Source organism: Spermophilus citellus (assembly GCF_964194105.1).
Source record: "Spermophilus citellus genome assembly, chromosome: X".
NCBI lineage: Eukaryota > Metazoa > Chordata > Mammalia > Rodentia > Sciuridae > Spermophilus > Spermophilus citellus.
Genome location: NC_138190.1, coordinates 14,808,792 through 14,831,166, shown reverse-complemented (window position 1 = coordinate 14,831,166; position 22,375 = coordinate 14,808,792). Strand labels below are relative to the sequence as shown.

Here is a 22,375-nt window from a genome sequence, read left to right as displayed (position 1 = left end):
GATTTCCCCATTCAATTGAGACAAAAGAGGAGCTTTCGGGTTCTTGCTTGGCTTCTTCCTGGACAGTTCAGGCATTGCCTACTTTGAGGAACCATTCCATGGTTTGACCAGGTGAAGTTAAGGGTCCTTAGTTTCTCGGAGGGAAAGCCAATCTTTTCCATGTGTTTTATCCCTTTGCCCAGCTCAGCATCTGCTTGCTACATGCACAGTTAAACACATTTGAGTGAATGCACTCTTACAGCTATCACGTTTCAAGCTAGTGTACAGTTTAGCCATTGTGCATAAGTTTGACTTAGTGATAGCAATAATAGTCAGCTCCCATGTGTTGGGGCATTACTGTGTACTTTATGTGCATTATCTCATTTAGTTGTCACCATATTGTGATGTTGCATACATGACTAACCATAATCTCCACTTCACAGAAGAGGAGATGGAGGCACAAACAGTTAACATGCCCAGGATTACCCAGCTAGTGATGGAGGTCTCAGGAACTTTAGTCTCATCACTGCATCCTAGGATCTCACTAGACTGTTTTGCTGTTCACTCTTGTTTCTGTGTTATTTTTCTTAATTCATGCCACATGGGGTGCTCTAGAAATGACCTTCTGCTTTCCTTCACCAGCTGCCCGGGAGCAGCAGATCCTGGAGAAACAGAAAAGAGCTAAGCTCCAGTATGAAAAGCAAATTGAGGAGCGATGGCGGAAACTGGAAGAGCAGCGACAACGGGAGGATCAAAAGAGGGCTGCTGTAGAAGAGAAGAGGAAGCAGAAGCTCCGAGAGGAGGAGGTAAAGCCCCAGGAGTCCCTCATCCCAACCATCTTGGCAGCTCACACAGAGTGTAGTGTTGAGAGCACCTGGACATCCTACCCAGCTCCAAGGTATAAGAGAGACTTGATCCTGTATCTTCTCCCAGTGGCTCACCATATGCTCTTTGAGCATGATGACACAGTGATCCAGTGGAAGAAGCACTGGCATAGTAAACAGACTTATCTATTCAGTTCAGATGTCACTTTGCTATATGATTTTGGGCAAGTGGTTGGTGTCTCTGGGCCTTGATTTGCTTGTCTCTGCATTGAGGAGGTTGGATTTGGTGGTCTTCCAAGAGCTGTTCCAGGCATAACCTTTTCTGACTCTACGTTAAGGCTCACAGGGGATTGTGATTAGGGTAATACAGTCTGGAGGGTTGTCCGCGTTTCTAGGGCAGATATGAGGCCAGAGTGTGAGCTGTGAGGGTCAAGAACAAAATGATCCTGTGATTCACTGCTGGAAAATTAGTTTACCCTCAAATACAAAGATGCTAATGTATTTAAATTTTACTGTAGTTTCTGCTTTAATCATTCTTTCTTTTAAAAAAGAAATATAATGCAGTTACCCCTACAGAGTCCTTTACCTTTGGATAGGGGCTATGCTTTCTTGCACCCGTAATGTGGTGGTTATGGCGGGTAGGGAATGGTTCCTGACTCTTGTCAGCTTAACAACAGCTACAGAGTTACCTTTTTAAAAAGAAATATAATGCAGTTACCCCTACAGAGTCCTTTATTTCTAAACTGAAATGGATTTAGAAAGCATATTTGGGTAATAGATTTTCTTAACAAGAATATATTAAGGATGTAATCAGGGCTGGGGATGTGGCTCAAGCGGTAGCGCGCTCGCCTGGCATGCGTGCGGCCCGGGTTTGATCCTCAGCACCACATACCAACAAAGATGTTGTGTCTGCCGAGAACTAAAAAATAAATATTAAAAATTCTCTCTCTCTCTCTCTCTCTCTCTCCTCTCTCTCTCTCTTTAAAAAAAAAAACTTAAAAAAATAAGAATTTGAGAAAAAAAAAAGGATGTAATCATAGCCTTGTATCAGGTGATGGTCATTTTTTATTCATAAGGTATAATGATATCTTAGTATGAACAATATAGCAATTTGTTAATCTCCAAAACTGTAGGATACAAAGACTTTTGTATAAATTTAGTATTTTTAAAAAAAATCTCCAAGTGGTTGTTTTCTACTATATATATTTACTACTTCCTCTTTTTTTAACTTAAAAAGCACATATGAACATGAATACAAACACACAATTAGATCTATCTTTACCTACAAAGCACCCAGTTCCTTTGTTCTTCTTAGCAAATAAAGATCTAAGCAATGCTCTTAGCTATGGTTTACCATTGTTGACTGCTGTCTAACTGCTGTAGTTTCATCTGCTCAGCTCTACCACTAAGCATCTGGTGGCCAGGGGCAAGTTACATATCCCTTCTAATTCTGTATCCTCAGCTCCAAACAAAAATGGTTACAGGAATTAAAGGAGTTGACTTTTGTGAAAGTGTCCAGCAAAACACCTGGCACAGAGTAATCCCTTAGAAAAGTGAGATTCTCTCCACTTAATTCATTTGATCTTGGCTGAAGCAAGGTGAAAAGAGAGCTACCTAGAAGAGATTATGGCACAGAGTATATATACTATTAAAAAAAAAAGCCACAGAGCGACAGTGTTTCAGTAATTTAGGACCAATTTCTTCTTTCTCAACCTTTGTACTTCTCATGAGTCACTGGACTCACCCATTTTCTGCCCATCCTCCATTCCTTGATGACTTAGAGCTTGTCCCCTTCCCCCCAGCCTCTTCATTTGATTTTTGACATCCTCTAGGATTGCTGATTCAAGGGAAAGCTTGTCACTGCTGCTTCCAGGAAGGAGCACTGTAAAGTGTCAAGTTACATGCTTCCTGTGTTCTGAAACATCCTATAGTGTCACAGGGGTTCACTTTTGAGGCAATTTCTGTGTTTAATTTTCCTTTATAGAACATTAGTGCTGGGGCTGGGGCTATGGTTCAGCGGTAGAGCGCTCACCTAGCACATGCAAGGTGCGGGGGTTCTATCCTTAACACCACATAAAAAATAAATGAATAAATAAAATAAAGATATCGTGTCCAACTACAATTTAAAAAATATTTTTTTAAAAAGAACATTAGTGCTATTAGTTGCATTAAGTACTCACACACCTCCTCCTTGCCTCTGAGGGAATGTTATGCCAGATGGTTGGTCCACATGCAGCTGAATCTTCAGAGGTTTCACTTCTGGATGATTTTCCATTTGCTTCTGTGCTTTCTTGCACCCATAATGTGGTGGTTATGGCGGGTAGGGAATGGTTCCTGACTCTTGTCAGCTTAACAACAAGCTGAGCTTGCTTTTCTGTTCTCCCTGAGCATGGTAGGGCTGGGCAGAGAGCTGGGCTTAAAAAGGTTGTGTAGCAACCCAAGGAAGCAGAAGCCTTTCTCTGCCACCTGCTCCTACCCTTAGGTTCCCAGGAGACCCAGGTGTAGCTTAGAGACTTTTCACATACAGGCTGGCCAGTTAACCACATTGGTGTTGGTAATTACCAATACAGAGGCTTATTTGGCATTGTTTGTGCTTGATCTTCAGAGAAGGGAGATGAGACTGCACTGCAGAAGCCCCTATCCAAAGGAAGCCCTTTGTGGTGACCTCCATGGTTCTTGAAGAGCTCTGTAAGAGTTGTTGTATGCTAAGTACCTGGCTGTGGAGATTGTTGAGTCCTTTTCTCGGTGCCAGACTTAAGTTCTTTTTGTCATGCTCTGTCTCTTGTCAACCAAGGAAAAGGCTCAATGGGAAGATAGTTCATCCTGTGCAGGCTATTTTGCTTCTATAGTCTATTGGGAAATGCACATATTGCCCAACAAGTCCTACCTCTCTGGGTCTGATGTTTAGGAGATAAAAAGAGGCCTGTTAGCTACTCACTCCTACCCAACCCTGACCTGGCTTCCATCCCTGTGGTTGTCATGATGTTCTTGGTAACTCTTCATGTCTGTGCCAAGGCAGGACCCCCACCACTACATTGGGGGTGCAAGAAAGCACAGAAGCAAATACAGAATTATTCCAGCAGTGGCAGTCCCTCATCTGCAATGCAGAATGATCAGCCTGACTCCCAGAAGTCTCAAGAATTGGCAGTATTGGAGGCTAGCCAGGCCTGTCCTAGGGAGGGAAAGTCTGATATCTGCTTGAGATCCTGACTTTGAACTCAATTTTCTTGCTGGAGACCATCTTTTCTTTTCTTCATTTTAGTTGTAGATGGACACAATACCTTTATTTTATTTACTTTTATGTGATGCTGAGGATTGAACCCGGAGCCTCACACATTCAAGAAGAGTGCTCTACCACTGAGCCACGACCCCAGCCCCCTATCTTTTCTTTAAAATGGGTTCCTACAATGTTCACATGCTGCACAGTTCCAAAATTAAGCTGCTAGAACAGGCACGTTACTTTCACCTGAGTTAGGACTGATATGCAGTGTTCTCACCCAGTCAGGAATATAACTTCCTGAGTAGTGGCCCTGAAATATGGGATTTGGAGAAGGCCATTCTACATTTCTCCTGCTAAACAGATAACCAGGAAAGGCCTTTTTTCCAAGAGTAGCTTCATCCCTTTAAGTTAGTTTGACAAATCTAAACTGTTCATACTCTCATTGCTTTATAGATAACAAAACCTACCTTGCTAAGAAATTTCTGGGCCGGGGTGGTGGTGCACACCTGTAATACCAGTGGCTCGGGATGCTGAGACACGAGGATCGCAAGTTCAAAGCCAGCCTCAGCAAAAGTGAGGCACTAAGCAACTTAGTGAGACCCTGTCTCTAAATAAATAAATTTAAAAACAGGGCTGGGGATATGGCGCAGTGGTTTAGTACCCTTAAATTCAATCCCCAGTACCCCTACCCCAACACTAGAAATTTCTGAACACACCTAAAAAACTTCACTTGGCTGTGCACCTTGGAGCCTTATCCCTGCAATGTCATCACCTAAACACATATGGTAAAAGCAGGGACAAAGGCATAACCCTGACAGCCCCAACTCCTGACAGAGATTGCTGTCTGGGTAGTAGTGTTTGGGCCATGTCCTGGTAGAGGACTGTTGCTCGGACAGCTCAGTGGGTCACCTTGGATGTGATTCTCCAAGTTCTTTGAGGAAGATCTAGAGCTTAGAGCTCAAGGGGGCTTTTGCCTCTTATTGTTCATTTCTTCTAATAAGCCCCACTCAATAGAAGATATTCTGTTGACAAAAATTTGCCTTGTCCTTTCCCCATCCTCTGATGATCATCAGATGATACCCAGGAGAACCAAAACTTGGCAGGAATTATAGTATGCGGTATGCAGTTCCTAGTATTTATTAATACTGGTTTCCTGATGTGACTGAATTTACCCTTGCTTTTTCATGCTTGGCCTTTCTTCTCACAGTGTGGTCCCAATACCATTAACACCTGATAACTAGTTAGAAATACAGATTCTTAGCAGGCTCCACTCCAGACTTACCCAGAAACCCTGGGGAGAAACCCCAACAATCTGTTTTAATAAGCCCTCCAGGGGATTATGATACAGTCACATTTACATTTAAGAATCACTTGTTCTAAAATGTTCTGTTAATAGTCCTCCTCCTCTTCAAATTCAGATTCAGTCAGCATTGGTGAAGTACTTACACATCAAGAACTAGACTAGACGTTAACTTTGTAGACTTGAGAGTAATCTGATAAAGTAGGTAATGTCATTCTCATTCTGTAGATGAGAAAATTGAAGCCCAAGGATGTGAAATGATTGACTCAAGGTCACAAGGCTAAAAAATGGTAGGCAAAGGTGGACTATGAATCTTTACCTTCTGATTCCAAATCTAGGATTCTTTCTGCTCAATCAGATGAAGGGAATCATAAGGGTATACACAAATACTAGGCAATACCTCCATACACAGGACTAACTTCTAACCAGTGCAGTGGACCAGTTTTTATATATATATGTTTGAATCATCCCATTCTGACTTCTTTTGGTTCCATAAGTCTGTTAGAACTTGTTTACTACCTGTTTTTCCTCTTCTCTCTAAAAATTGGTGATACAAGGTGATTGTCTCGTTTTCTCAGGGATGATTACATTTTTATAAGCCTACTCAAGGTCCAAATGACCTAATTTCCATTGTTGGAATTTGGAGTCACTCAGTGGATTTGGGGTAGATGGCATGGGTAGTTTTTCTAAAAGTAACTGAATAGTCCAGGGATAGGTTTGCCTTTAGTTGAACGTTATTGTATAATTCTGCCCCCTAGATAGCTGCTCCAGTGGTAAAACTGGCTCTATGAAATTCAATATCTTTTATTCTCATTGAGACCCTAGTAGATAAAGGACAGTCTAATGAGTTCCTTCTGATATATAGGAAATCTACCAAAAACTAATTTCATTCTTCAGGGTGAAAGGTTTCAACACTTAAATTAGGTCATTGACTAAATACTTTGTTAAATTCATACAATGAAATAACATTCAGCCTCACGCTCAAGTACCTGTATTTTAGGCATCATGGTGGAGAAGTTCTGTTTCCTCTAAGCATCAACTTTTACCTGGCAGATCACCAGTGCTGGCCATCAGCATTAAATGGCCCAGGTTCATGAGAATGGAGCAACCAGGAAATGTACACTTGTGATTGTACAGTGCCCAGTCCCAAACTAGAACACAATTAATAGTCAATATAAATCTGAGTGATATAAGAGGAAATAATTCCCCTCTCTGCTCACAGGTCCATGAAAAGACTAATTGCAAACGTTTTTTAGCAAAATGCTATTCAGAGAAAAAATTACACAGAGGAAGCTGAGATGTAAAGAACCCAACTGCTCATCTCATGCCTCTGGTGTAGACAAAAGGGGTAAATCCAGGCACATCCTAAGTGACATTTATGTGTTTGCAGTAAGTGAAATAAAGGAGGCTTTTCCTAATGCTTAAGTCAGTTACACAGTTTTTGCTGTCCTAATTTAATTTTACTTGCTTGTTTTAGTAAAAAAAAAATCATATCTTTGTGTTTTGGAGTCAGATAGGAGTAGTCCAGTTCCAGGAACTCCATGGAATTAAGTTTTATGAGGGATAATGGGTGTCAGTATAAAGACCAGAATTGCTTTGGACCTTCTCCAGTGGTGGCAGGGAAAGTAGCTGGTATTTGCAGAGTCATTGAGGTGCAGAGTAAGAATACTTTTGCTGCAGTGCCAAGGACAACTCTATGGAAAGTAACAGTCTGGTTAATACAGGAGGATGCTTTTGATAAATCCTCTGTTAATAGAGAAGCCTACTGGTAGATTTTCTTTTCTGGTTAAAAATTGCTTAGTTCTTCTTTCCCTCATGCCCAAACCTACCTAACTCTGGAGATGTATAGATGTTTTACTTTGTGGCCAGAAGATTCTATACTCCTGTCTCATTAAATTTTGAACTGTGCAGAAAAGTGTTATAATATAGAAAAAAATAGATTCTTCTTTTTAAAACTATGTATAAGGCTACAGAAACTCAGATTATATTTTAATCTAAATTTTCTCAAATTAGAATGTTTTGTGCTTACAATTATAAAGACTACAGTTGGTTCTGGAGCAAAATTCCAGTTCTCTTACTGGATGGTGCAAGCTTGGGTTTGAGACAGGCCTCAAGGAGTTAATGCTTGTTGGGCATTATTCTTAAACAAATCAAGGGCTGGCATAACAGCAGCTTTTCCCCAGGGAGGGGTGAGGAGGGGACAGGACACAGTGTTCAGTTGGAGATCTGGTGATAGCCTAGCCGCATTGTTTACTCTCCACCCACCGAGAGTGTGATGTGGCAGAGAGAATATGTGTGCCTGGGTTTAGGATGCTGAGCACAGAAAGCCTGGTTTGGTGACTCACCCCAGAGCACTGAGGCGGCAGTGCAGTGGGGCTGGGTGTTTGAGCTTGTTCTTTGTCGACACCCAATGCTTTGTGTGAACTGGGCAGGAGCGACTGGAGGCAATGATGCGCCGGTCCCTGGAGCGTACACAGCAGCTGGAGCTGAAGAAGAAGTGTTCGTGGGGAACATCACTGGCCACAGGACCTGGAGGACGTGATGGTGAGTGCAGGGCTGTCCCTGCATTGCAGGGCTCCAGTGGGAGATCATGGGCAGGGCTGGGTGTCCACAGGATCTTTGGGATGCTGTGCACAGCTTTACAGGCACCCTTTTTGGGTGTGATGTTTAAAACTGACAAGCTTCTGTGTATGCATTTCTCATGAGAGGGAGATGTGTATTCTTCTTGCTAGCAAACAGCAATTGATGCAATAACTGGGCTTTCAGGGAGAGCAAAAGAAAATGGATGCAAAGCCTGGCTAGCTGGCCTCAGCAGGCAGGTCCAGGGGTAATCTGATTTCAGGGAAGGGAAATGGCAGGAGACTCAGTCACTATTTCAGACATGACTGGGAAAGTCAGAGTTACTCTCTAAAAAGGACTGGACTTTTTCTTTTCACATTATGAATTTTTGTTGCTCGTTTTATTTTGTTTCAAGGGGACTTATTTCATTATCCAGTTCATACCCATCTTTAAATTTTTAAATGTTTACTTTAATGTATGGGTTATTACTAGTCTCAGGATGACTTTTCCCCTCTTTTCAGTGTCATACTATGTTTCAGTGATCTCAGCATTCTGTTATGCAGAGTAATTTAACTAGCTCTTTCTTAAAGGTGTTTATAATATAGTTTATTAGTTGTATTGTGCTTTTAAGTTTTTGGCAGTGATATACTTTTTTCTTTTGAGAAGTCAGCAACACATTTGTTAACTTTTCTAATTTCCTAATTAGAAAGTAAAATAAAACAACAAATTGGGACTTTTTTCTTTTACCTCTCTTTGCTCTGATTTTTTGCTGTGTAGGTGAATCAGAAAATACCCCACCCCCTTCTCTAGGTTTAGCAGCCAGCACTCTTCCTCCGGACGCAGGGACCACTGCCACCGCTGCCGAGTCCAGCAACGGTATATCCGAGCATCATCGTGCCATAGCGCTTTGTGAAAATTGTTCTGATCACCCTCCTCCATTACTGTCTGTCTGAAGTACTTTCACAGTTGATTTCTTAGTCTGACCTGTTATAATTTTTTTTCTAGAGATGTGAATGATATGCTTATCTTTCTTTGTTCCTCTGCCATCATGGAGCTGTGCATGCCTTATATTGTAGTGTTCTGGAGACATTTCATCCTCAGCTCACTTCTACCTTAAAAATCTTGTCATTATTTGATTTTTGTGCATCTATGTCTTTAACAATTTCATTAATCATCTGTTTTAGGCATTAAGTAGAAGGGCATTTGGATCACTTCTTGTGAAAAGCCAGAAATCAACAGAGTTCTGAATGGAATACTTGGGCTTGGTGTTAATGTGGTGGATACCAGGAGAAGTGTTTGAGAGGGAGTGCTAGGGAGTTTATTAATAGTAACACTGGGGATCCAAAAAATTAGACAACTTGGTTCTGTGCTTCATTTCATATCTCTTGTCTAAAACGCTGTGTTTTGGGGATGTAGCTTAGTGGAAGAACACTTGCCTGGGATGTAGGAGGCCATGGGTTTGATGCCCAGAAGAACAAATAAACAAAAGGATTTCTATTTTGAATACAGACCTGGGAAATTCTATGGTTTAGATTAAGAATGGAACTAGCAAAACCTTGTTCCCATGTAATAAAGATTAGAAATTCAACCCATTTCTGGTTAGCAACACCAACAATACAGAAGGTTGTGTTTACAGTAGGAATAAATATCCTTGGTTTCTGGCATTCCTTTAACAAAAAGTATCCTCGTACCATGGACTTTGCTGTACAGGCCTCGCTATAATACCTATAGGGTGGGCACTGGCTTTTCCCGCAAAGTGGGTACAAGTAGAATGGAATTAGTACCCAAGGTTATGACCAGGGTAATATGATCATAACCACATGAATGTGGTACTTGACTTGGGCACACAATTTAAAGGGGGCTGCCCAAAATCTCAGCAATGAAAATAACATTTTAAATGGAATATTTTAAAAATAAAAATTAATACAGAAAAGTCCAGAGTTAACAAAACAGAATTTCAAAATGTGTGATGCTGAACCATATCAAAGCCTGAGGCAAAAGAGAAAATATACACTCTACCTACTTATTTTACTAGAATCTTAAAGTAGTTAAAACCCTAAAATTTGAATAAAAGTATTAAAATTTAAAACAACACCAGGGATGGTGGTATATACTTTTAATCCCAGCTACTCATGAGGCTGAGGCAGGAAAGTCACAAGTTTGAGGCCACCCTGTCTCAAAAATCACAAAATAAAAAAGGGCTGGGGCTGTAGCTCAGTGGTAAAGGGCCCCTGGGTTCAATTCCTAGTTTCCCTAACACACACACAAAATCAAAATATCACTTCAAGTTTAAATATTTTATGTATCCCCAGTTTATTATACTTTGATTTCAGCTAATTAACTTATCACTTGGTCAGCATAAATTGTCAGATATGACCGTTCTCTGATTTGAAAACAAGATGAACATAGGAGTTAGATTTTGAAAATATTATTGATGAGTTTGTGTCCTTTATAGCCATGGGCACAAATTTTTCCTTTCACCTCAGGCTCCAATATAGGTTGGCAGGGCACTGTTAGAACCTCTTTGTTGGTTGTAATGATTTAATTTTGAAACCTGTCTGAAATGACTGAAACATGAGAACACCAAACTTAGGGTTATGTGTTAAAATACTAACCTTAAACTAATAAAGCATCTACAAAAGAGCCATTTTTTAAACTTTATTTTATTTATTTATATGCAGTGTTAAGAATCAAACCCAGTGCATCACACATGCTAGGCAAGCTCTCTACCATTGAGCCACAACTCCAGTCCCAAAAGAGCCATTTTGACTCCATCTTTTAACAAGAGGAAGAAAACCAACTACTAAAAGGGCATTCTGCTTTAAATACAGAGCCTGAGTTACAAATTACATCTTTTTTTAACCTGAGCCACAGGTAACCTTTAGGAAAATTTCAGTTTCAGCACTAGTCTCAATCAGACCATAGAACATTTCCAGCAGTGATTTGTCTCTGGTCCAGGTTGGTTTTGTTTTCGTATGGTGTGAATATATTTAAAAATCCCTGGATGCAAGAAAATGATTTCGGATTAACGTGGCTTTAGTTGAACATTTGAGTGAGGTTGAACGTTTGAAAATGAAGAGAAGAACTGAAGAAATTGTATACAATTTCTTGGCTGATGTAACCTAGGCATTTCCAGATCAGGATAATGAGATCCCAGGATGATAGAAGCAAGCAGAGTTGTGCTGTGCCACTGTGGCGTAGATGTATGGATGAGGACAAGAAGGACACTTTGGGATATGTGTTTCTCAGTCTATAGTGGCGTGAATATCAATGTCTTCAATGCGTTTCTCTGCAGCATGTGACAAACTTTCTACATCAACCATGAATTTGCCAAAGCAGATGGAGCCTCCCATGAGTAAACGCCTGTCTTCATCCACCGTGGCAATATCCTATTCCCCAGACCGAGGCAAGTGCACATGTAGACATGGTCTCTCCAGTTTGCTTCTTTGTGGTGTGAGCATCTTAACATTGGTCTTTGTGAGAGCCCCCTCTGAGTCTTCTGCAAATATCACCATCATCCTAGTCTCTTGGTTTGAATGTGGGAGCCTCAGGACCTTGCTAATAAAACTTTGGAAAGTGACATTGCTTCTTAGAGCCAGGTGATTGTTGAGTAGGGATAGGAATTGATACACTCCCAGTCTGAAAGACTCCACATTGTATGTAGGAGTTTTAAAAGTACCTGTCTGTCAGTGATGGGATGTGGTTGATTAGCCAGAAAGAGCATAATTAATGAGTCAGTTAGCTGGGAGACTTGCTATGTGAAAAGATGGAGCTCTGCAGTCATCCATGATTGTAGGCCTGTCTATATTTTAGATGAAAACAGAAGCACAGAGTAATATAAAGCCTCTAAAAGAGAAAAAGGATGGATGGGCCTTTACAGGCACAGTTTTGAACAGGGAGATGTGTATAGGACATGTGCCAGTTCCAGAATCTGAATAGATTTCACACTGTCCCAGTTCTAATGGAGGTTCAGATGAGTCATTGGAAGCCTTTCAAAATATGTAGGTTAAGGAATGGTGGGCTCTCCACATGTTAAATGTATATTTTAAAGCGTCATTGAAGGAATATCAGGTGCCAGTGGAGTATTTATCATGTCAAGTCATTAACAAGGGGTAAACAGGAGGATGTTTGTGACTTGGAAGAGGCCGGTGTGCCTTCGTAGTTGTTCACTGGCATTGACCATGGCCCTTGTATCCCAGAGGCATAGCACGTGTATCAGAATCCCTGTGAGTATCAGAATCTTGCTGATTTCTGATGCAATTCATGGGTAAGCACTAGGAGCATGGAAGGAATTAAGAGTTGAATGAGAGCACACCTACACTTAATTCTGTACAGCTGTTCCATTAGTGTATTCCATGTTTTCATTAGTTCATATTCTTACATATTATATTAAATTCATTTTCGTATTAACATATAAACATAAAAGTTTATTATATTATTGACAACTGAATTATCAGCTTGTGGATTATAAATTGAGAAATTTTAACCCTCCCCCCTAAATTTACTAGTTAATAGGCATCCAAAGAACACAAAGTAATTCTTTGTAGCCGTTGCCATATAATGTATTCTAAAACCATCAAAATATTTTGGTCATTGATCTTTGGATTATGAGTCCTGTTTTCTTCGAGTACAGCTGTTAATCAGTTGGCCATTAATATTTTTGTGCTTCTTGTTTACTTTTTGCCCTTATTTACATGGAAAAAGTATGAAAGGATTTATTTTTTTACTATTACAGGATGACATTTCATTTTAAAAATCAGTGTCTTATGAACTATTTCTTAACAGAGGACCTAAATCAAGTGTTTTGTAGGTGTGATTTTTTTTTTTTTGATGTTAGATCTACGTGATGAGTAAGAGTCCATATGAACATTTTGGGAGGTGGGCTAATTCTCTGAGTTATGCAGATCACTGTAATATAATAATGTGTTGTACGAATTTTGATGTCCCAAGAGAATTAATGCACTCTCCCAAACTCTAAATGATGCATCATTTGTTTGATTTTACTGTGAAGAACTCCAAAGCCATTCATTGTTAGAATATTTTTATTTCCCATGTTTGTTCTGCCACTTAAAAATTAATTCACATCATGCACTGTCATTTAAACATTCTATTTTGTTTTATTTTAATTTGCTTTTTAAATTTTTCATTTGATTCCATCCCTCAGCTCATCATCGCATGCACCTTAGTCCCATGGAAAACTTTCTTGTTATGCGACTGTTGACACCCACACAGGCTTCTTTAGCCAGAAGCAGAAGTGCACTCATGCTCTCTGAGCAGGCCAATGACTCAGGTAAAAGAGGCCAAGCTGGTGACATAGAGGAAAATGTCCAAAGCAATGTTGGTCAGCCTGGGATTTTTATTCCTGAATTTTTGTGTTTTGCTTCCCGTTTGCTGGCTTTATGAAATACCTTCAACGATTAATAACATTTTTTACCCACCAGTGTTTTGCTGTTTCTATGTCTGTTTTACGGGCCACAGAGGTGAGTAAGTTATTTTGACTTAGGGCATGTACTTTAAGGAAAAAATCTACTTGATGATCTATGAAGGTTAGTTGACTTTTCTTGGGAGATGGTTTGGCAAAGTGGCCTGTAGACAAGAGTCTCTGGAGATCCACAGCCAGCCCTACCACTACCTTTTACCATTTTGGGTAAGTTAATTAACTTCTCTAAGCCTCAGTTTGCACATCAATAAAATGGACTTATTTTTGTTTGTCATGAGGATTAAATGAAGTAATGGTATAAATAAGGTAGCAAAAATGTCTTAAAGCCTCACTATTCAAAAGGTAGTCTATGGACCAGAAGTAGCAGCATCACTTAGGAGATTTGTAGGAAGGCCAACTCTCAAGGCTCACCTGACCTGCACATTCGAATCTGACAAACACTAGACTGGACTCTCAAAGCCCTTTTTCTATCAAATCAGATCAAATCATCATGTCAAGATTAATGAGAGCTGGCATTCTCTTTGTAGATAAGCAATGCTATATCCATGTGAGGTTTGGTCTTTATTCTAAAGATATAGTCCATATAGTGAAATAACACATAAATTATATAAACCTGTACCCATTTGTAGCTGCTTCTGAATAGTTGATACTGTTTCTATAAATTAGAAACACAGATAGCCAGTGAGCACTTGATAGGATGTTCAAGAGCACTAGTCATTAGAGAAATGCGAATCAAAACCATAGTGTGATACTACTTCACACCCACTAGTATAGCTAAAACCTTTTTTTGTTGTTTTTTAGTTATACATGGACACAATATCTTTATTTATGTGGTGCTGAAAATCGAACCCAGTGCCTCACATGTGCAAGGCAAGCACTCTGCCACTAAGCCACAACTCCAGCCCATAGCTAAAACCTTTTAAAAAGGAAAAAGAACAAGTATTGGAAAGGTATGGAGACACTTGGACCCCTCACATATTGCAGGTAGAAATATAAAATAATGTAACGCTGTGGAAGACATCCTGGAAGTTCCTCAAAAAATTAAGCATAGTTACCATATGACTTAGCAATTCCACTCCTAAGTATACAGCCAAGGAAATAAAAAAAATATTCAAACAAAAAATTGTACAACAAATGTTCTTAGAAGTATTAGTCACAGTAACTACAAAGTGGAAATAGCTCAAATGTCCCACAATGAGTAGATAAACAAAATTATGGTTTCCAATCTGTAAAGTAGACTATTACTCAGCTATAAAAAGGAATGGCATACTGATAGATGCTACAAGATGGATGAACCTTAAAAATATTATGGTAAGTGAAAGAAAGCAATCACAAAAGGCCATAAATCATATGATTCCACTTATATGAAATATCCAAAATAGGTAAATTCATAGAGTCAGAAAGTAAACTAATAGTTATCAGGGACTAGGGGAAGGAAGAAAGGGGAGTGACCACTTAATGGATAAAGGATTTCTTCTGGGGGTCTTGAAAATGTTTTGGAATTCGACTGTAGTTATGGTTGCATAGCCTTGTAAATATTCTAAAACCCATTGAATTGGACACTTTTTAAAGGGGATTTTTATATTCTATCTCAAATAAACAAAACTTAGTCTGTATAAAAGTATCCCTATTTTGAGAGTAAAGAACGTTTCATGGTCCCTAAGATTAACCCCAGGATCAGTGATTTGCTTGGAAAGCTGAGAAGACTCGGCATCTAGGCACACTCACCTCTGACTTATTACAATGAAAGGATACACAGCAAAGTTAACAAGGGGGGAAAGGTACATGGGATAAAGCCCAGGGAAGACAAGGTGCAAGTTTCCAAAGTGCTCTCCAGTGGAATCACTCAGGGTACATTTTTCCCAGCCTTGAGTTGTGACATGTATGAAATGCTGCCAACCAGGAAAGCTTATTAGAGATTCAGTTCTTAAGAGTTTTTACTGAGGAATGACCACAAACACCCCTTGACCAGAACATACCCAAAATCCACGCTTCTGGTATGAAAGCAGTGTCACCATATTGTTTTTACAAACAGTTTAGGCACAGCAAGCCACTCATCAGTTAATGGAGGGAACCCTGCTAAAATCTTAAGTTCCCAGATGCTGGTCAAGGGCCAGTCTTGTAAGCAGACCCTTCCAAGGACAGCACTCAGGTCTTCTATGTTAACTCTTTTCTGTGCAATCCATACCCTTGATTCATTGTCAGGATGTCTTTAATAGAAGAATTACCTTTAGGTTCTAACAGCAGAATGAGACCACCCATGATACTGGTCTCACTTGTGCCCTTCAAAGGTCATGGACTTAACAGTTAAAGAAAATCCCATTAACAAGAGGGGTCTCCCTTAGGCAGCCAGGCACTTTCTTCATTGGCTTCTTATGAATCTTTTTTACCTGGCTCCAGCCCAGCTCTGACCAGTAAGTTGAATTTGATCTAAATACCTTCCAGAGAGGAATGTGGGGGTAGTCACAGCACACTTATAAGAAATACAATAAGTGGTCTAGAGTCAAAGAGCTGATAACATTAGGGCACTTGCAGCTGAATATGTGTTGGCCAGGCTAGACAGCCCACAATGTGATCTACCATGGTTCTTCTTGCCCCAGTCTAGTACAAGTAATTCCATTCAATTAGTTGGAAAGGGGTTGCCTGAGTCTTGCAATCTCAGCCTGTTTCTAAGTGACACTAGTTCTTCTGCCTGGTGAATGTGGACTGTATCTGGAGGTGTTCTGCAGGGACTGTGTAGGAACTGGCCCAGTCCTCTGTCATGTGCCATCTAGGCTCAGCAGTTGGTGCTTGCAGCAACTTACCAAGGCAGCACGGAGAGTTTCCTTCTGGTAGAAAGAAGAGCTTCCAGGATCAGTTCTAGAAAACAAAGATCACAAATGTCTTTGTGACATTGTCCCCTATGCCACCCCAGGGTGCTCGGTTTAGTTTTTTCTTCATGTCCCATTCAGGAATCAAAACTTTACATTTTCTTAGCTGGACATGGTGGTGCACACCTGTAATCCCAGCAAGACCCTATGTCAAAATAAAATGCTAAAAGGGGAGGGGGCTGGGGATATAGCTCAGTGGTTAAGTGCCCCTGAGTTCAATCCCCAGTACCAAAAAAAAAAAAAAAATTCACATTTTCTTAATCATCCCTTACTCTCACTCAGATATGTCAAAGAAAAGATAAGCATTTTTTTTAAAAAAAGACATTTTTATCAAACTTAATCAGAAAGACACAATGTGTTTAGGTATTAGTTGGGACAAAAATCCTAAGTTTTCAAAAAATTTCAAAATCCCATTCTTTTTGTCCTGTTCATTTATCCAGTGAGCAGTCTAAAAATGATCACTCCCTTTCCTAAGACAGCTACATTTAACAAATCGCTTTACTGAGGTATATGTGAGGAAAGGTGAGGTGAGGAAAGTAGAGTTGGGTTCTCAGTCAATTGTTATAAACTATAGCTTCTTTGGAAAATCAAACTCAAGAAAACAGCAGTCACATATCCCTAGAGAAAATGGAGTTCAGTTTTTCAGTGGTGAATAAAAGAGTCACATTGCCAGTATTTCCTAACCTGTAGCTTTTACAGGATTTTACAGGGTCACAAGGTAGAAATGCACTTAGGCTCTGTATCAGAAATATAAAACTGAGGAGCAGCTTGATTTTGGGTGGTCCATCAGAGAACAGGCCCTGTTCTATGAGCACTTGTATGTAACCCAGATGGTCCAGCAGTATCCAGGATGTTTTCACAGGGTAGGACCCCATGAAGTGGTTTTCTGTATTTGTACCAGTCCCTAGTTGAGTTTTAAAATGCCAGAAATTAATCAAAAATTACAATATGGAGCTCTGTGGTCTGATTCCACTATACCCAGAGTTTAAGTTCCAACAACCCACTGATGATAAAAGCAAGAAAGTTGTTTCCAAATTCTACTTGGAGGAGAAAATAAAAACTAAAGGCATTATCTGGGCTGCACTTTACCCCCTCACTTTGGTTAGCACAACCAGAAACAGCCAGGGAATCCATTGAGCCAACTCTCTTGGAGTTATAATGGTCACTTTCAAATTCCATAGGCAACTTGACTTCTGTTCTATACATGAATGACTCCATAGTTACCCAGGCACCAGATTCATCATTCTTTGCCCCTTTGTCCTAGTGAATCAGGGTCACTGTAGTGATTCACAATGTGACACCAGTTGTGATCCTTGAGACCACCCCATGGTTTGATGATTCACCAGAGAACTCAGAAGACTTAGCATAGTTACACTTGGTTATAACTAATTATGGCAGGATACACAGTGAAATTAGCAAAGGGAAGCAGTACATGGGGAGGAGTCCAGAGCAAACCAGGCACAAGTTTCCAAGGCTCCTCTCCTAGTAGAGTCACACAGGATATGCTTAATTCCCCCAGTAATGAGTTGTGACAACTCATTTAAAATTTTTCCAACTGAGGGAATTCTTTAGAGAGTCAGTGCTCAGGGCTTTTACTGGGAGCTGGTCATGCAGGCACCCCCTGCTAGGCACATACCCAAGTTACAAACATCCAGAATGTATTATTTATATAAACAACCTAGGTACTTATTAGTTAATGGCAGGGACCTTCCCGAAATCTGAGTTCCTAGATGCTGGCCAAGGCCAACCTTGTAAGTAGGCCCTTCCAAAGACAGCAGTTAGTCCTGCTATGTTAATTCTTCCTGCATAAGGAAACTGAGATTTGGAGAGGTTGCGTGGCCTGCCCAAGGTGATTCAGTGTGAAGTCTGTCTATCTCCAAAGTGCAGATTGTTATTTGCCTAAAATTAACTTGACTCTTTAGTCTGTGAGCCTTTTAAAGGTGGGATCCATTCTGTGAACAATAAGAAAAGTTTCATATTTCAAGAATGTGAATTGCCCATGTTACATTTTAATAGACATATGGTATTCCTCCCAACTTCCTCTCTTCCTGCTTTTTCCATCTGTATTCCTTGTCTTTCTGGCTGTTATACTGTAACTCTCTAGTATTCCATGCCTGTCCTCGTGTAGCTCCTGTTGGCCCTCTTAAATCTTCGTACAAGTCTTCTCCTACCCGAACCACTGAGAGGAAGAAGGCTACAGCTACATCTGGTGCAGGAGATGCTGGGAAAGGAGCCCCAGCAGGAGCAGAGGCCTCTCCGGTAGGTTTAAACCCACTCACTCCTTCATCCTTCTGGAATGTGGTTTATCTGACAGTGTGATTATTTCCTTCACTTGACCTGGGCTCTCTGTTTCTGTTGGTCTCTAGGGACTGCTCAAGGAGTAGATTTGGTTTAAAATTTTATCCAGGCTTTGAAAATTGTTTAACTTTTAGCACTCTCCTAAATCTTAGTGCCTTGTTGCAAATTCCTAATGACATCTATGTTATAGCTTGCCCTCCAAAGGACAGGAATCCGAAGGAGTATTGCAAGTGAATTCTTCTTTAAGAATATGGGATTCTGGACTGGTCTTACCTTTACAGATAATTAGAACTGAGGCTCTAGGTCAGCCTTCACCTTGGGGAAGTAGCCTTTAAATATTTTTAAAATATTTTTGAGGTCATGCTGACGACACCAGTAAAGTAAATGTTGATCAGATACTCCCAACTTTGTGTACTTACTTAAAAATTATATATATAATACTACTTAGATTATCATTTGCTATATAGCACATTACTCCAAACCTTGGCAACTTAAAATAACAAATATTTCTTATCTCATGGGTTCTATGGATCAGTAATTGAGAGTGCTTCTGGTACTCTGAATTAAGAGTAGTAAGATGCTAGACAGAACTGCATCCTCTAAGAGCTTGGCTGGGCCTCTTTGTATCCCCCCGCCCCAATACTTAGAATTGAACCCCAGGGCCACTCTACCACTGAGCTCCATCCCCACCCCTTTTTATTTTTTTATTCTGAGAAAGGGTTTTCCTAAATTGCCAAGGTTGGCCTCAATTTTGTGATCCTCCTACCTCAGTCTCCAGAGTTGCTGAGATTATAGGCATGCATCATTGCACCTGACCTTGACTGGATCTCTTCTGAGATGGTCATAACGTGGCCACAGGAAGGAGGACTCAGTTCCTCACTACCTGGGCCTCTCCATAAAGCTGCTTAAGTGTCCAAATGACATGGTGTCTGGCTTCTCCCAGAGCAAGTGATCTAAGAGAGAAAGTGCAAAAGAGGGAAGCTGTAGTTAGTGCCTTTTATGCTCAACTTGTCACTTCTGCCATAGACTTCTGCCAACAGTCTATGGCAGAACAGCAAGTCACGAATAGCAACCCAAACTCAAGGGGAGGGGAATTAAACTTCACTTCCTCCATTATTTGAAGGAGTATCAAATAATGTGTGGACTTATGCTAAAACCACCACATACTCACTATTTGACATACTATTTTTATTTTTTTGCACTGCAAAGTATGGAACCCAGGGCCTCATCCATGCTAGGCAGGCACTCTACCAGTGAGCTATATTCCCAGCTTTGTTGGGCATTTTATAATAACATATTTTCATTTCGAATTTATTGTGGCCCTGGGATTCTTTTTTTAAAAATTGCAATATACAAACTTTATTTAACAAAAGTAACAGGTAATGTCAAACAGGCACTTCTATCACGAGAAAAAGTGAGCCAGGCATGGTGGTGCATGCCTGTAATCCCGGCAGCTCAGGAGGCTGAGGCAGGAGGATCATCAGTTAAAAGCCAGCCTTAGCAACAGGGAAGTGCTAAGCAACTCAGTGAGACCCCGTCTCCAAATAAAATACAATATACGGCTGGGGATATGGCTCAGTGGTTGAGTGCCCCTGAGTTCAATCCCTGGTAGCCCTCTACCCAAAGAAAAGAAAAATTTTATCTTAAATACCTTGCAATAACATAAAGGCAGTGGTATTCAATTGAGTTCTGTTGCTGTGAAGAATGTAGCTCATGCACAGATATGGATGAATGATTGTACATTTTTCAAGTAGTCACTGAATACTACTGTATATACACATATACATTAAATTTGTGAAAGATTTAATTGATGACCCTAGATATACTTCATTTTGTTACTCTTCTAGAAGAGGTCATCTAAAAAGAAAAATATGTGGCTCTGGTTCATGAATCATGTAATGGGCCCAGCCTAAACTCTGTTGGACACCAAGTCTCCTCCACTCCTCTTCAGACGTTAAATGAGTTTTGGGTACCTTTGGAAAGTTCTGTGGGTAACATGACATGCTGGTACTTGTAGTGATCATCAAAATACTTATTAGAGCAGTAGATCTACTTATGGGTATCATGCCAGCGCACAACAGGGCAGAAATGATGCAGAAACCAAAGAGAATGCAATGAGTATAGGAAGCAGAATCATGTCCTTCCATTTTAAGCCAGCCCTTTTTTCAGTTTTCAGACAGGGTTTGCTAAGTGGTTGAGGCTGGTCTCAAACTTGCGATTCTTTTTTTTTTTTAGTGAGAGAGAGGAGAGAGAGAGAATTTCAATATTTATTTTTCAGTTATCAGCAGAAACAACATCTTTGTTTGTATGTGGTGCTGAGGCTCGAACCCGGGCCGCACGCACACCAGGCGAGCGTGCTACCGCTTGAGCCACATCCCCAGCCCCCCCCCTTTTTTTTTTTTTTTTGATGTGGTGCTGGGGATTGAACCAAGGGCCTTGTGTATGCAAGGCAGGCATTCTACCAACTGAGCTCTATCCCCAGCACGGCCCTGAGATTCTTTAAAAAAAAAGTGAATGTTTCCAATTTTTAGATTTGCTGTAGGATGGATTATTGTGGAAGGGGGCTAACATTTGTGGATGTCAGGGCCAAGTGAGAACTTGTTACAGAAAAATATAATAGGGAGAGAAGGGGACTAATCCTTATGAAGCATTTTCTGCTGGCTGGGCACTGATATCCTTTTCTTTCTCCATTCTGCTGAAAGGGATGAAAGGGAAACTACAGAAGAATGGATGTGTTGCATTCTCCATTATACCATGTATGCTCTTGGGGTCTGTAGCTCACTTTCTTGAATGTTATAACTACATTCTTACTCACCTATAATTTTTTTCTTAGTAAACATCATTTCTTTATACTCTTTCCCAGTTCCTGTATGTCCAGGACCATAATATGCTTCTGTTAGTTCTTGGTAAAAACAAGAAGGGGGAAATCTGCATGTTGAGACTGAAAGCTATTATTCTTTTCACTGGATGACCTAAGTGTGATGACCTTGTGGTACCTCTCTGCAAAGATTCCTATTCTGTCCTATTACATTATAGCTTTGTACAGATCCCTCTTAAAGAAAAACTATATGTTACTTCTATTTGAGATATTTTCAGAAATTGTAGAAGTAGTACCAGTCATGAGCTGTGGCTATCTTACTTTCTTTGTCTTTATAGGTGGAGAAGGTGAAGAGGGGACAGCGAGCGACAACTTCCATCCCTGCCGGGGGCCTCGGGTCCCCACTGAGAAGATGCGAGCTTCCCGCAGGCCTTCCTAAGAGATCGTCTTCTCCTGTGTTATCCAAGTAAGCATCTCTCCCCTTTGCCAGACAGTCTGATTGATGACTTAGAACCATTTGAGTGGGGTTTGGTGCTATCTAACATTATAGCTCCTGTTCCCTTATGAGGCATGGCCAGCCAGAAAGAGTAAGCAGGAGAAATGCTAGCCTTTGAACTATCTGCCTTGACTCCATTTATCTTCTGGTTAAATGGTGTGCCATTAAGGGATTTGTTGGCTTGGTAAATAAATACAGGACTCTTATTTGCCAAAATGAAACAGTCAACATTTTCTCCTTACAGCGTTAAATTCCATTCCGTTTACTGGTCATTCTTTTCTTTTTTGATTGCATCTGGATTGAAGTGATTGCATTGTGCATGGGTACCTGCTTGCCTTCCTCTGCCTTTCCCGTCTTATTGTCTACTTAACATCAACAATAACTTGTCAGCCATGAATTTTTATTAGGAATTTGGTAAACTCACCAGTGAAAATATGTAAATGAAAAATGTATATCTGTCACCACTGTTTTAAGTCTTTGAAGTATTTTACCAACTAACAAGAACGACTCATCAAATAATTCATTACAGTAGTACAATGGAAACATCTTTAGTAATAGTGTGAGAGAAAGA

At 40.3% G+C, this 22,375-nt stretch overlaps 1 protein-coding gene across 1 annotated transcript in view; it reads left to right on the top strand.

The window, feature by feature from the left end:
- The first annotated feature begins 653 nt into the window (after nucleotides 1–653).
- Nucleotides 654–22,375, top strand: part of MAP7D2 (MAP7 domain containing 2) — a 59,575-nt gene continuing 37,853 nt past the window's right edge. The window contains exons 1-7 of the mRNA XM_081276815.1: nucleotides 654–785; nucleotides 7,756–7,867; nucleotides 8,660–8,758; nucleotides 11,178–11,288; nucleotides 13,047–13,172; nucleotides 18,297–18,451; nucleotides 21,647–21,774. Coding sequence (XP_081132941.1) covers nucleotides 7,771–7,867; nucleotides 8,660–8,758; nucleotides 11,178–11,288; nucleotides 13,047–13,172; nucleotides 18,297–18,451; nucleotides 21,647–21,774 — 716 coding nt within the window. The 5' untranslated portion in view covers nucleotides 654–785; nucleotides 7,756–7,770. The remainder of the gene's footprint in view (nucleotides 786–7,755; nucleotides 7,868–8,659; nucleotides 8,759–11,177; nucleotides 11,289–13,046; nucleotides 13,173–18,296; nucleotides 18,452–21,646; nucleotides 21,775–22,375) is intronic.